The sequence below is a fragment of the Dreissena polymorpha genome, chromosome 14, assembly GCF_020536995.1.
Source record: "Dreissena polymorpha isolate Duluth1 chromosome 14, UMN_Dpol_1.0, whole genome shotgun sequence".
NCBI classification, from domain to species: domain Eukaryota; kingdom Metazoa; phylum Mollusca; class Bivalvia; order Myida; family Dreissenidae; genus Dreissena; species Dreissena polymorpha.
In genome coordinates this window covers 40538382-40555144 of record NC_068368.1, presented here as the reverse complement: position 1 = coordinate 40555144, position 16763 = coordinate 40538382, and the positions used below count along the sequence as shown (strand labels likewise).

Genomic DNA, 16763 nt, shown 5'->3' with positions numbered 1-16763 from the left:
TGAACGATAAAACATTATCTGGTAAATTTTGAAAGCCAATATAAAAAGCAAACTTTTTTCTCACGATACACAGTCAATTGTCAAAGAATCAATCGAAAATGTACCAGCGAAATAGAATATGCAAAGATTGGGTGCGTAGTCAAACTTCAGACAAGCAGCAAATGCAATTAGATGAGCTGAGTTTGTTTAAGGGATTCAGTTAGGAACAGAATGACAAAGCAATAACCCCAAACCTGAAATGCAATAAGAGATTAGACACACGTATTAGGGAAACATACGAGTCAGAAGCAAGTGTGAAGATAAATGCAGTTGGCTAAAAATATTGCAAACAGTTACCAAAGAAATAATAATCCGATACATAAATAACGTTGCGGGAAATAAAATAAAATTCATGTATATTTTCGAAATAATTTAGTTGGTATTATGCTTATTTTTATAAACATTTATTTCTTTGGTATAGTTATTGGTTAGAATGCAAAAGAGTCCAATACAAACATTGAGTGACAAAAGTGACTTTTGAAAATAACAATATAGAAGCTTACATTGTAGGTCGGATATTTCTATTTCCTATTTCTCTCTTTCCTTATAGTTACCTTAGTTGCTTTACAGATTTAATGGGACAATTTATTAAGTGGCGTTAAACAATCACAAGTGTCCTAACATATAGAATTTATCATATTAAACAATAGTATTTGATACATTTTGGAAAAGCCGTAATTCTATGAACATATCATTGAAACCTAGATTGCATACATTAAAGAAAATATACCATTATTATAATTGTAAATGCTAGAAGAATAAAACTTGTTTTGCTTGTTAAAACTTCAATATCGACAAACACACTTTTAATTAGTCGAAAATAGTATACATAGGGAAAGAAACAAGATGAACCATTAAATTAGTACGTTCAATCAATGCAACCGATGTGTGACCAATTTGTAACGCATGTGGTCCAAGTATGGATGTTTCAAGCTCCGGTAGCGAACAGAGTCATCTGCAATAAAGCTCTAGGAAGAGTAGGAAGAGGATACACGCTACAAGAAGCATTGCCGTTGGAGAAAACTTTTGAAATTGTTAGGCTTAGTTGTATTAATCAATAGTTAATTAAAGACAGTTGTGGATGACTTGACTTGATATTATCAGTTTATTATTAAAACGCGCATGCAATGTACTTGTACAAAATTATCAAGGGTTGTATGTATTACAAAAAAGAATCTTTAATTTGTCTCTGAACGTTTTCATACATGACCAGCACAGTTATTTTTATATTGGGTTATTTTCTAGTAACTACTTAAGAACTCGCGAAATAAGGCATTCTGTGTGATTTGTTTAAATTTGCCTTTATGTGGTTGAATGGTAATTTGAATGTAAATTCCTGATACAAATCAAGATTATCATATTAAATTACCGAACATTACGGGAAATGATTTGACACATTGTATAGTATTACATTTTTGTGTATTAAATTGAAATAGTTTAATTTTACAGAAAATTTGTTGTAGTTGTCAATGTGGCCCATGTTATTATTTATTTTCGGCATAATTACAACAAAACAACTTCAAGACGAGACAAGACCTAAGTGTGTCGACATCAATAACTAAACTAATTCTGAATGTTTCAAAACATTCCATTATCGACTAAACTCTTCCATGCAAAAAGCATATACTCTATATAGTAATCAGGTTTATGCTTAAAATCAAATATGGCGTTAGCGCATGCGCAATTAAGCGTACCACAGGTTGACGTTCCAGTACTTCTGGTATGGCGTCCTATATATGAACAATGCGTTAGATAGGAAAAGGAAAAACACGTCAAACCGAGAGACAGTTTTTGTCGGAAATATTTAATAGAGACTTATAAATGTTCTATTAGTCATGCTAATGCAAATTATTTACAGTAGAGTCAATGAAATCAGAACTTCTACTTCTACGAACATATGTCACTACACAACGAAATGGTAAGTTATTGCCGTTCACCAGCTTTATTATCCATTCCATCCAAAAACAGTACACAAACACTACTTCACAAATCTCACAAACTAAGCAACCGCTAACGAGGAGCTGGTTTTCTTTGAATTAGAATTTAGTTGTTTGCTTTGTTAAACAGAAGAGTGGTGTTATCTTTGTGTGGATTATACCAGTATGCAATTGTTAACCGAAAGAGAAACCACCAAGTTTTAACCAATTTATGCCTAGTGGACTCTCCCATCCTTTTAAATTGAACCAATTTATTTCCAAAATTAGGGATGTCTAGTATATTTATTTCCATATTTAAAATATTTCTTACAGAAATTCCTTTAAGCAAACAGCGCAGACCCAGATGAGACGCCGCATCATGCGGCGTCTGATCTGGGTCTACGCTGTTTGCCAATGCCTTTTTTCTAGACGCTATGCATAAATGTGTCTAAGGCAACTATTTTGAAGCCATCGTATTAGGTTCGAACAGGAAGGTTTTCGAGTACACTAGACAATGAGTATTGTTAATGTAAGGACACAATTATAGAATGCTGATAGAAAATAATATGCTATTTGACCTTTCCGCACGGGAATTAAGAATTTACTGTTATCTTTCATTTATATACTTGTGATGTTAAATCAAACTTAAGGCATTAGACAAAATCTATGTATTTGGATGTATTAGATACAACTGAAAAGTCAATTTCGGTAAATACAAGAGAAACAAAGGGCGATTCATCATTTAATCTGTGTGATCTTATTTAGAAAGCTTCAGCTTACCATGGTTAATTATCTTCAATAGTTCTTATACGTACATAACTACATTCTAATCAATATTTGGTCAAGGTCAAGTGTGTTGTTGTCAAGTTCGTGTGCGATGTCGTCAAGGTCAAGTGTGTTGTCTTCAAGTACGTGTGTGATGTCGTCAAGGTCAAGTATGTTGTCGTCAAGTTCGTGTGTGATGTCGTAAAGTTCATGTGTGATGTCGTCAAGGTCAAGTGTGTTGTCGTTAAGGACAAGTGTGTTGTCGTCAAGGTCAAGTGTGTTGCCGTCAAGGTCATGTGTGATGTCGTCATGGTCAAGTGTGTTGTCGTCAAGGTCATGTGTGTTGTCGTCAAGGTCATGTGTATTGTCGTCAAGGTCAAGTGTGTTGTCGTCAAGGTCAAGTGTGTTGACGTCAAGTTTGTGTGTGATGTCGTCAAGGTCAAGTGTGTTGTCGTCAAGGTCAAGTGTGTTGTCGTCAAGGTAAAGTGTGTTGTCGTCAGGGTTAATTGTGTTGTCGTCAAGGTCAGAGTGAGTTGTCGTCAAGTTCGTGTGTGATGTCGTCAATGACAAGTGTGATGTCATCAAGGTCAAGTGTGTTGTCGTTAAGGTCAAGTGTGTTGTCTTCAAGGTCAAGTGTGCTGTCGTCAAGGTCAAGTGTGTTGTCGTCAAGGTCATGTGTGATGTCATCAAGGGCAAGAGAGTTTACTACTTTGTGTGTGAGTACGGGCAACAGAATGTGACTTGAGAAGGGAAGTGAATTAACCACCAGACACAAACAAAGTTAAGGCAGTGACGTTTTATGATCGATACTACTTAAAATTATGATCAAACACACATGAAAAGGAAAACATAGACGAACAATGTTTTGGAACTTAAAAAACTAACAATAATATCGAGTAAAATATCGTCACATGCACATTCGCAACACTTTGAAGCTTTAGAAACATAAATTGGGTAAAACCGTTACCACTAAAATAAAATTAACACAAAATTGGAAACCAATCCAAACAAATCCAATTAAATGAAAGGTAACCTTGGTAACGCCTTGGTAACGCGGCTTACCTTCATCATCGTCTTCCGGGTGTTTGCGCTGCTGTGAGCTCTCAGCGCGCGGGGATTCGTTGGCCTCGGTTTGGCCTCGCTCCCTTTCATCATTCAGCCTCACCTTCTTCCCGTGCTGTTCTTCACCTTCCTGGAAAACATCACCTCGTGACAAAAAATCTGCTTTTTCTGGGAAAATATGAGCCTTGTTTTGAGAAAACTGTGCTTAATGCATGTGCGTAAAGTGTCGTCCCAGATTAGCAGTCCGCACAGGCTAATCAGGGACGACACTTAACGCCTAAATTTGATTTTTGCTAAGAAGAGACTTCATTAAAAAGAATAATGTCATAAAAGCGGAAAGCGTCGTCCCTGATTAGCCTTGCGGACTGCTAATCTGGGACGACACTTTACGCACATGCATTAAGCCCAGTTGTCTCAGAACAAGGCTCATATATTCACGTAATAAGGATCAGTGTTAGTTCGTAAAATACCGTGTTTTGATAAGCATTTGTCTAAGTTGGAAAGACATGATAACGTGATACAAATCAGTCTTAGGTTTGAAGGCATGCTGATGTAATAAGTATCATTATCAGTTTAGAAAACATGGTCACGTGATAAGCATTAGTCTTAGATTGGAAAAAAAACGGTCGTATGATAAGATCTTAGTTTCAAAAAACATTTTCCCGTGAATAGGATTGGTGTTATCTTGGAAAACATGACCACGTTATAACGATCATTCTAAGTTTTGAAAACATATTCATGTGATAAGAATACGTCTTCTCTGGGAAAACATGACCAAGCCATAACGATCATTCTTAGTTTCGAAAACATGGTCATGAGATAAGAATCAGTCTTAGTTTAGAAGACATGGTCACGTTATAGAGATCAGTCTTATTTCGGAAGACATAATCTCGAGGTAGAGATAAGTCTTAGTTCAAAAGACATAATCTCGAGGTAGAGATAAGTCTTAGTTTGGATGACATAATCTCGAGGTAGAGATAAGTCATAGTTTGGAAGACAAAATCTCGAGGTAGAGATAAGTCTTAGTTTGGAAGACATAATCTCGAGATAGAGATAAGTCTTAGTTCAAAAGACATAATCTCGAGTTAGATATAAGTCTTAGTTCAAAAGACATAATCTCGAGGTAGAGATAAGTCTCAGTTTGGAATACATGGTCACATGGTAGAGACCCCACGTGTGGCCAGCATTTATAATATCATGACAACATTTATATTTCATCAACATTACAGCCTCGTTCCTTTTTGCTGCGATGGTTTCTAATAGCAGAGGGCAAACGACAATGCAATAAATCAGCATGAATCAATGCGATTAGTGGGCCATATATTGGACAACATCTCAAGCAGTCTAGAAGAGAATGTGAATTGATATTGACAAGGAATCGATACACTAAAAGGCTTGAAAACTGCCAGCCCGATTTTTTATGTAAACGTTTGTCATTGATCCTGTTTAATAGATTACAAAGATCGACACTACTCGGTTAGAGGTTTGATTATGACCGTTTTCACAGAGTTCTAATAAGTTTCAATGCATAATAAAGCGTTTACAACTAAGGGAAATCGATGTATTTTATTTAGAAAAATGTCGACTGACACTTTGATTACAAACATCCATATTTGAACATAATTTGGGCTTATCAATATATAACAATGCAACGAAGTAGATGGGGTATACTGAAATAACCTTGGGCATTTGTCTGTTCGTCTCTCCTAGGACACACGTTGTCCGACGAAGAACTTCTGTACATTCTATCGTCAAACATTCTGTCGTACACGCGTCACTGTTGTTCACGTGCAATTGTTATAATCATACGTTTCAAAACTTTCTATCACGTGATTATTTCAATTTGCTTCATATAACATGTGGCGTCCACGTTGTTCGTTACTACAAGCTCTAAATTCCTTCATCTAGTTGCTATGCTCCAAATGGGCCATAATTTAATGTAAATATGCACCAATATCTTCAAATCCATTAACGAATACTTCACAAGAATGTATTAAAGAGCGTGAATATCTGAGAGTGACATATGTATGTGTGAATATTAAAACAGAATACTTGAAAATATCCAATACTACGGAAGTTTTTTTACAACTTTGACATATAAACAAGTTTCAACTAAATGCCATTCACTCCAATAACAAATGAAATGACAATAGTCTTGCATTTATTAACAGAGAACTGATATATACTACACAATATATTCGTATGGTGATATGACCATTTTTGTTAAAACGTTCTTAAAGATTGTTTTCGATACACGACTATTTTTAAATCCAACGTTTTTTATGCTATCTGCTTTGCTTTGTTCACGCAGTCTTGTCTTACAGAGAGCGTGTGTTCTTCGTAAGAATATGTGGTTATGTTTTAGAATCGTGTTTAAATGTCAACAATCACTGTGATGAAATCTAAATAAAGTGGAATTTAATTGTGTCTGCTTTAGACAATAGACCAAAGATTTTATCGGAATCGAAAATGTGTACAGTTACAATTCACAGGTGTATCAATTGACCGCGGTGTGTTCATAGTACATATCATATAACATCGGTACAGCCCAAACGGTAAATAACTCAAATCGACACCAACTAATCAGAAAACAATATATGAAACTTGCTACAAAAACAATGCATCAGCACTCAGAAATGGATTTCATTGAAAGCAAGCATGAAGAATAGTTACGTAAACCTATTACGAACAGAAAGGTAACTACTGGAACATAGAAATTACCGAGAGCTAAAGATGAAGTTGTTAATTCCCATTGCAGTTGATAGCATCTGATTTAAAGGCGTCGACAAAGACTCGACATGACGCTGAATTTTCAAACTTGCCCATGCATTTAATGTCCATTTTCCCTAATCGCGTGTACATGAGATATTACATAATTAATATGAGTGTGTTCGGGGGTAATATGGCGCAATATCATCTCATTACAGGCGGCTAACTATTGGAGTCGCGTTCTGAGAAAACTGGGCATAATGAATGTGCGTAAAGTGTCGTTCCAGATTAGCCTGTGCAGTCCGCATAGGCTTATCAGGGACGACACTTTCCGCTTTTATGACATTTCTCTTTTAAATGAAGTATCTTCTTAGCAAAAATCCAATTTAGGCGGAAAGTGTCGTCCCTGATTAGCCTGTGTGAACTACACAGGCTAATCTGGGACGACACTTTACGTACATTCATTATGCCCAGTTTTCTCGGAACGCGACTCATTGTATGACAAGTGCATGTATACATTATAGTGAAAAACTCCACGAGCGATGCTAACACCCACTTATTAATATGAAGAGCATAGTCGCGCATATATCATCATAAAATTGGAATCTTCTAAGTTAAGTGGATAAATATTAAACGGTGTTAACCAGTGCCCAACACGTCTATTACAACAAAATTGAGTTAGCACAACACGCTTAAGGGGTGTTGCGGCAGTTTATTTAACGGAGAATATATTTATAGCAACACCGATGGTGCTATTATCACAACTCAATAATTTTGTTATCAGTATCATCAGAAATGACCGAATTGGTTTATAAATCAATTGTCAGTGGTTCGATCCCTAGTGGGGTTAACTTTTTTTTACTTCTTTTTTATTACTTTAATTTCATTCTTTTTTTATACTGGAGCCTTTTAGTCATGTCGTTTAAATTTATCAATTTAAAGCATTTAATCACAAACTTCAAAACAAGCCGAAATCTGTGAACAAGTACGTATGTAAGTTATTAATGATTAAGGTCGAGTTTGATACTGTATGGTATTATGTTTGTGATTAAATATTGTTTTTTATTTATTTATTTTGGTAAGCTGTTGTGATCCCAGTTAAGATTCAAAACAATTTCTAATGTTTATGCATATTTCTTACAATCTATGTACTTGGGTTTTGCCTAATTGATGTATTTTATAACATATGACGTAGACGGTAGGGATAGTTAAAACAAAAAATCTCTGTTAAAAGTGCGGTGACCCCTTTTTTTATTTTTGTTGCATGATAACCATACATAGATGAACATATTTGAGAAGTTTCGCAAAAAGTTATTAGATAGAACTTTTTTAAATTCCATTTTTGTCGTAAAAATAGTAAAAAAATGACGTTTTTTGGGTGACATAAAAATTATGAAAATTAAATTTCTTAAATTTTACATGTGTTCTCCATTTCTTTGGTTGTTTGTGGTTTACTTAAATGGTATATGATATATATTAGCTTATATAATCTCTACATGTTTCCAATTTCATAGGTTATTAATCATTATTATGAAATTAGAGATTTTTCAGTTTTAATGAAAAAGTACATATTATATAATGGTGAATAAAATCCAAACAAAACCGGTGACCCTATGTTTTTATTGCATTTTTCATTTAGTATTTGTATGTAGTACTTGAATAAAAATGTTGAGCAAAAGTTATAAGATGGAAAAAAAATCATCAAAACTGCAGCAACAGCCCTTAACATATTTTTTTATATTTCTTTCACAGGAATACGTCAATAAGGTCATAATTTATTCATGGCTTCAATTAATTCAATTGTAAGATGACATCAATCGCTTGATATGTCCGCATTATACGACCCTATACGGCACGATACCGTATATAAGCAATCGTTTGAACGTGACTGAAACGTCGGAAATAAAAACATGTATATACGTTTACCAGATGCTTACAGGATAATTTCTAAACTCTAACCTTTGCATTGAGTAGTTTCTCCGATGCATGGTTAAGGTTGTGTAACAGTCAATTGTTTTTTCATCAAAGAATTTGCATTAAAGGCACTAATCTCAAACTCCACGGCCCTGCCAAGGAGCAATGAATACGTGATATCCCATTTTAATAGCATGATAGTCTCTTTGAACCTTGGCTTCACAATGATAAAGATGTTCTTAAATTAACTGCTCTGTTCTTACAGTACGCCATAAATGCGCCTTTTTACGTTTTGTTAATTCACAAAATTAAAAAAATAAATATTTCAGATTCGCAAATTTTCGTCGTGGTTATGATACTTTTGTGAGGAAACAGTAATACTGAACATTTACCATGCACTTAAATATCCATTATATGCATCTTTTGACGACTTAATAACTTGACAATTATAAAGCGTTGCAACGTGACATTATTGAATAATTTGGAGAGTTCTGTTGTCGTCGTTATACTTTGTGATATTACGAGGATTGCTTATATAAAGTACAAAGTACATTCCTTATTTTATGAGCACGGATGGCCTTAGTGATAGACATTTACTCCAGGGGTCACTGGTTCGAGTCCAGTTGAAGGTTACTTTTTGTTGTTTAAAAAAAAAATTACTGGAGCTTTTTAGATTCAATGTCAACAGTTATCAATATAAAGCATTTAATGACAAACTTCAATACATGCCAAAATCTGTGTAAAGGTCCCTTTAAAACAACGAGCTACCTTTACTCTAACTTAAGTGTATCTTTCCGAATGTTTTCAGTGTCTATCGCTGCGCTCTATCGCTGCGCGGGGTAATTGAAAATAGGATCGAAAATGCTAAGAATGTAAACACTATTGATTATTTTGGTATTTTTAAATAGCAAATATTCAAGTAAGTATATATGGTGTTTTATCAACTAGAGCAAATACTGCGTTTGTTAACACATGCGATGTACAAATATTTACATAAAAACTTAGCTACTGTGTATCTTGCAATTCGGGTTATCTTTTATCTCAAAACACATTCGGGTTGGGAATGGTTTCTTGACATCTAACACAATTCTTCTAATTGGGAGAGCAAATAAGCTTTATTGACGAACAGATGAAAAGGACAGAGGTGTGCAGTGATTGTAAAATAGATTGTGACATTGTGCAAATAAGGCGTGCGCTTTCATATTTCATTGTTATACTGACGATGTACATTGTGCAAGTCAATATAAAACATATGTTCTGTTCTGTTCTGTTCTTTCATAATCACGGAAATGTGCATGCACACATTATGTACTGGTCCGCCTCCTTGTTAAACCATCCGCACCCCAGATAGAGTACTAAGTATTAAATCCGTAGGTTTTAATGAAGTTACATGATTATGTAATTTTGCTGAATTTATTTATTGACGGAATCTGATGTGTGAAATAAGTTCCGGAAGTTCGCAGAATTATTCAATAGCTTTAACATGATTTAACGCTCTCTAGAGAAATGTCGTGACACTCATATCATTTAAGAATTAATTGGCTCAAAAAATCACTCCCATCTTGCTGTAGAGAAATCGACCACGTTCTTGTGAACGATTCAGTAAAGTACATGCAATCAAGCCGTCATCCGCATGAAACACTAATCTCAAACTTACATATCAAAGTAAATCGCATGTCCCGGATATTATTGTAAACGGCCACTGATATTAAATCTTTGAAAAGAAAAAGCAATTCACAAAGATAGAACAAAATTGAATTTGAATAAGCGCGAAGACAACCATTCAAAAATAATGCAAATTATGTGGATTTTGTTACATTCGTAATTTGAGCCGAAGTTTGGTAAACAAACCGAAATAATGCTTTGTGCAAGTAACTGTAGAATATTGACGCCGACTGCCTGTTTGAATTATACGAGATTTAAATGGAATACATTTGAGTATTTAATTAAGTCTTGTTCAAACACAGCTGCATTGATTAAACCTGCATGTGGTATAATGTGAATCGAACTTCAACAGTGCAAACATGGTCTGGTAATTTAATGAATGTTTATTTGGGAGGCTTTAGTAAAACGTTATTGGTAATTTTTTAACGATTTGAAAAATTGGCATACGTAATTAAGGTTACCACTGGCGTGATTTTGCAGACAGACATTTGTGCAGCATTACATCACTAACTGTTAAAATCCAGTATATAGTCGAAAATCTCCAGGTGTAAACGCACTATAAAATATATTGTATATTTGTGTGTTTGTCGCCTTACAAAAAAGGCATTAAAACCCGATATGTTTAAATCGTCCTGCTCTGAAAACGACGCGTACGATCCAGTGCATGCTGCATCATGCATCGTGGAGTTACTCACCTACTCATGATTTTATGTAAAATTTCAGCACGTGCTTTTGTCGAAATCGCGAGTGCATTCTATGTTGTTGTTGTTTTTTGCAGTGCGTATGGCTTAAATACTAATTGTAATTTACGTCATGCGTAAGACTTATACCAATTTTAATTTACGTCAAAAGAACAATTACTTTTCCTTATTGAAAATGCCAACGCGCAACCTTTTAAAACAAAGTTGACGTTATATGTTTCCATTAAACATACTGGAATTGGTGAACATTACAACAAAACACAAGCACACTTTCATCATGACGCATTATATCAAATACAAAAATATAATATATATTATATAATAAATGTAGGTGCTACAAAGTATCGTGCATTTTTATCCCTTTTTGGATCCTTACACTATTGGCGGAGAAACTGATAGTTGATGGGTTTTAGCCGATTTAGTGAAAATTAAATCGAAGTCTTATGGTGCGAATTAATGGTTATTAACTTGCTATAGCTACTTTATTTTTGGAATGGAAATTTATTTTTTCATCTCGACGTGAAAAAAGCAGGACATAGCACCATAAAACGACATGACATAATTGATTAGTTTAAATTGACTCCAAATGAAATGTATTGCTCAAATATCGCTTACGTACTTTAAATCGATCAAAGAACACATCCGTGCTTGATAATACTAATTCAGTGTAGTTTTTAGTCAATCAGGGATTCCCATCACATGTAAAGGTTTACACCGGCATAGCAAGCTTGTAACAGACAATACAATGCCAATATCATGAATACTTTTCAAATGTAGTTCAGTGATACTTAAAGCAATACGATCCGGAACAAAAACGCTCAGATGGTATTGACTCCATTTAGCGGTAATTGGCAGCGATAATTTGCTGATATCATTGTATTTTTAACATGTAGGTTATTTAGATACATTGTGATTGTGTGTATACATGTCACATGCTAAATAGAATTAATACTAACGCAAAAGTCCCTACATATGGCTTAAATAAAAACAAATGCACACCCGATTTTCAGTAAAGAGTTGTTAACTTTGGTGCAACCAAAAATGGGTGGGATTTAAATAAAAAATAAGAATAACAACACCACAAATCCCAAGCATTATCGGTACCAGATTGATAATACAAAGACAAAATGAGAACAATAGAAAATATAGAATGTGTTTAAATCTTTATTTATTAAAACTTTGTTAGAATATACATGGAAGTATAAAGAATCAAGCTTTGATGCGTGTACTTAAGAAATTACGTATCAAACGGAATAATGATCACTTTTAAGTCGTTCTGGCTACCACTGATCGATTTGACCGAAATCATTGATGATTGTACACAAGTTCCAAATGAATTGAAGGCTGAGAGAATACGCGAACGTAGGGTGCGTTCATTCAAATGGCACGCGTTGTTGTTATTATGGCACTAATTTTTCAACTGGAATTTTCAGAAATTGTGTATATTAGCAAATGCACACAACTTTACGGCACTTCTAAAGCAACACTTACAAATTTCATAATTTCGCAATTATTGATCAACGCATTTCGTTAAAATTTGGAGATGAACAAATCATTCATATTTAAATATCTCCTATAAATGTTGTTTAAATTGATCCACGATTCGATGGATAATCATTTAAAGTGCGATATTGCTCTGAATCAGAAGAGAGCGACTATTTTTAATTCTTTAAATCTGTTCACAGATTTTCAAATTTAAAAAGCCTTTCTATGTGTTAACAGCAAAAACTGAAGTATTTAAAAGAAATCTTTAAAAATGATACAACACTGCAAATACTTTAGGAAAGAAAGTCCCTCTACTGGCTTCTTTTGAGAACAAAATAGTATAAGCAACCAGAGCCATAAAAGCTACACGCATGTTATGTATGACTTTATATAATGCTAATAAGACACATGTCTCTAAATTGAGACGTGTTCTGAGAAAACTGGGCATAATGTATGTGCGTAAAGTGTCGTCCCAGATTAGCCTGTGCAGTCCGCACAGGCTTTTCAGGGACGACACTTTCCGCCTTAACTGGATTTTCGTGTAGAAGAGACTTCCTTTAAACGAAAAGATACCATAACAGCGGAAAGTGTCGTTCCTGATAAGCCTGTGCGGACTGCACAGGCTAATCTGGGACGACACTTTACGCACATGCATTATGCCCAGTTTTCTCAGAACAAGACTCAATTGATGTAAACAAGAGTAACGCAAGTTTAACAATCATACCCAATTCCGCTCAATGATTATCCATAAACGGAAAGATGATTCTGATGAATTTCTTAGATATGAGTGTTATTTCGCTTTCATTGTATACATTTACAAGTACAGCCGATCTCCGCGTCAATGCTAACTAAGTGTGTAGCTTTTAATAAAAATTAATACACTATTCTTATAAGTCGAAGACTAATACATTCTAACAAGGGATATGTTTACATGAAAAATGTCATTTTGTTATAATGTGTCCACTTATCACCTTTCAATATTTAAATAAGTGGGCTGTGATTGCGTTTAGGTAAGATTTTTTGTGATCAAGTATATAGTTGCAAGTGTTGAGAGCGTAATGTAAAGAAACGAATATGTGTGCTGTGATGATACAACGTTTAACTGGCATTATTGGTAACAACGAGATTAAGTTAATGGTTCGATGTTCTATAATGGTTGATATTAAAAGTTATTCTCGGTGAACCATTCATACGAGTCGTTTAATGCGTTCTAATTCAGCAATAAAACCTTTTGTTACAGCGCATACAAAACCTTCAATACCCGAAGTTATATTCACTTGTGTATAGGGGCAGATATTGTATAAACGGGAATATAAAACCGATAATATTAATCTCAATAGGTAGAGTATTGTGTTAAAAGTTGCACAAAGATTTTTGGATTATATATCCTCGGGTTTACCATTAAAGATAAACCTCTAAATCCAGGTCGCTGCCAAATCGCACTTGGTTTAAAGGAAAACAAACATAGCACTAGAATCCGCATTTAAGATTATATAAAAATCTGATCATGTTTAACAATAGGGAAAAATAGCTAAGCAATTGTATCATAAGATAATAAACGTATGCCAGATCGCATAGGTACCATCCATGTCATTTGTGAGTCGTGCAAACGACAAGTAATTAAATAAATCATTGATTAATTGTAGAGACATGATATATGGTATTTATTAAGATGTTTCAATGTAATCGGGAACACATTGCTAAGTATAACTAAACAGGATCATGACCGCACATTTATGTTGTTTAGCATTAATGATAAGATAATATATTTAATTGTTATATTTTTACCCAAAAATAAAATCTACATGTTAGGCCTAACGGTACAGAGAAAATCCGTTAAAACTAACTTAAAAATAAAATAATATGAAAACAGTGCGATAAAACAAGCACTTACCATTTTCCCTATCTATCCACTGGTGATTCAAATAGATCTTTAAACCCAATATAAGAACAAACGGGTATGCTATATTGGAACAAGCACCTAAAACTACAGACGAGCGTTCTAACTGCCTAGCGACAACGGGCGGTGAATACCTATACACCTACTCGTGCGATAAGTCCATAACATAAGAGATAATCTGGTGCGTTATATTGTTGAAAGGATTCAAGAAAAGTAGAATCAGATTGTTTGTAGGTGTAAAACACATTGAGATTTTAAAGAAAATAAGATTTATCTCGATGTAACAGTCACATTGCGAAACGCTAATAGACAAATATTTATTGAAATTTTATGATAATTTACACGTTATAGGCCTACTTTTTTTGCAATAGCGCTCTGAACTGAAAAGGTTTATTTAAATAAGCACGTACAAACTGATCGTATGTATAATTTGTATGACCGACTATGCATAATTTGTATGACCGACATGCCAGCCCATAATTTATTGTATAAAGTATGTCGATTTACTTTGAAACGTGACGTACAACAATACCTATCAATGGAGTGAACACAATCTCTCTCTTAAAGAAAGTTAATTGCAGATTCAGGCGGAAAAAATATCCTTTTATTTCTTTCAAAGTGGTCACTGATTATTTCCATACATGTTCACGTAGATTTCACGTAGATTTCGAAGAAATCTTATTGCTTTAGGGAGACAATCGTAAATAACTGAATTGAAGATTCTTAAAAAAACATCTATAAATATCGACGAAAATCACTTAATGAACAACCTTTGAAAACATACCATCTGACCACATGTATGTTAACGCATACATAGATGGGTATCGATCCATTTTTATCACATGCTATACCCTGTTTCCCATGTAATACAACCATTACAATTTTTTTTTATTACACATGTGTAAAACATCATTTTTAAGCGTTTTCATTGGCTTAGTTTTCGTTTATTGACCAATCGCAATTTGTTATTTTGCTGAAATTAAGTTACAACGTCAAATGACGTCACGAAATGTACACAACATTCGGGAATTATCATTATGTTTGCGTAAATATTTATTTAATTTGCTCGTTTGAAAGCATGTGATAAACAAGGGCTGTTTGTAAAACATGCATGCCCTCCATATGGGCTGTCAGTTGTAGTGTGAATACGTTATTTTGTCACTGTTACCTTGACCTTTGACCTAATGTAAGTTATCATCCGGAAACCATTGTACTATTTCGAGTCACTGTGACCTTGACCTTTGACCTAGTGACCTGAAAATCAATAGGGGTCTTCTGCCAGTCATGATCAAGGGGGAGTGAGAGGGGGTATAATGTGGGGTGTGGTAATTTATAACATGTTTAAAAAAAGATATTTTTTTTTTTTTGGGGGGGGGGGCGGGTGGGGGGGGGGTGGGGGGTGAGAGGGGGGTATAATGTGGGGTGTGGTAATTTATTACATGTTTAAAGAAATTGGGGGGGGGAGGGGGGGTGGGGGGTAGGGGGGAGTGAGAGGGGGTATAATTTTGGGTGTGATAATTTATTAGATGTTTAAAAAAAATATTTAGGGGGGGGGGGGGGTGGGGGTGGGGGTGAGAGGGGGTATAATATGGGGTGTGGTAATTTATAATATGTTTAAAAAAAAATTGGGGGGTGGGGGGGGGGTAGGGGGGAGTGAGAGGGGGGTATAATGTGGGGTGTGATAATTTATTAGATGTTTAAAAAAAATTGGGGGGTGGGGGGTAGGGGGGAGTGAGAGGGGGGTATAATGTGGAGTGGGGTTATTTATTAGATGTTTAAAAAAAATTGGGGTGGGGGTGATATCCTCTATTCATTAAACATGAAATTTTAACTTATTGCATTTGTTTCCCCTGTATATAAGAAAGATATAATAGTGTATTACCTCCCCTGTCCTGCTTATATTTATATTAATCAACAAAATTAAACATTAACACAATATTTAATATACAAAATATACAAAAAATCTCATATTCTGATAATATTTTTACTGATCTACTGTATTTTACTAAAAGGATGATGATTCATTGGACTGATAATTATAGATTTAGGATTACAGACCAGTTGCTTCAGTAATACTGTTCAGAGTTTGCCCTGTTGGCCACGTATGCATTCTTGAGTTATCATTCAAAAAACCATTTTACTATTTCGGGTCACCGTGACCTTGACCTTTGACCTAGTTACCTCAAAATCAATAGGGGTCATCTGCAAGTCATGATCAATGTACCTATGAAGTTTCATGATCCTAGGCCCAAGCGTTCTTGAGTTATCATCTGACAACCACCTGGTGGACGGACCGACAGACCGACCGACATGAGCAAAGAAATATACCCCCCCTTCTTCGAAGGGGGAGCATAACAAGAGGGCCAAAGTCGCTCACCTGAGATTCAAAGGAACTGACCTGTTATGTGCAGCCCAAGATGTCATTAGAACAAAATGTTCTTACCAACTTTCATGACTAGTGAACACCCTGGCAGTCACGTTTTGCAACAGATCAGAACCATTTTCATACACATCCAAGATATCATTTAAACAAATATACTGACAAAGTTTCATGCAGATTCATAAGTCCATATAAGTAAAAATGCTCGGCCCACTGGTGGCCATGTT

At 34.8% G+C, this 16763-nt stretch overlaps 1 protein-coding gene across 3 annotated transcripts in view; it reads right to left on the bottom strand.

The window, feature by feature from the left end:
* Positions 1 to 14313, bottom strand: part of LOC127857154 (myb-like protein X) — a 30315-nt gene extending 16002 nt beyond the window's left edge. For all 3 annotated transcript variants that reach the window (XM_052393551.1, XM_052393552.1, XM_052393553.1), the window contains exons 1-3: positions 14151 to 14313; positions 3783 to 3912; positions 1734 to 1769 (exon numbers count right to left, since the gene is read on the bottom strand). In XM_052393551.1, the coding sequence (XP_052249511.1) occupies positions 1734 to 1769; positions 3783 to 3912; positions 14151 to 14153 (169 nt within the window). In that variant the 5' untranslated portion in view covers positions 14154 to 14313. The remainder of the gene's footprint in view (positions 1 to 1733; positions 1770 to 3782; positions 3913 to 14150) is intronic.
* Positions 14314 to 16763: the final 2450 nt, after the last annotated feature.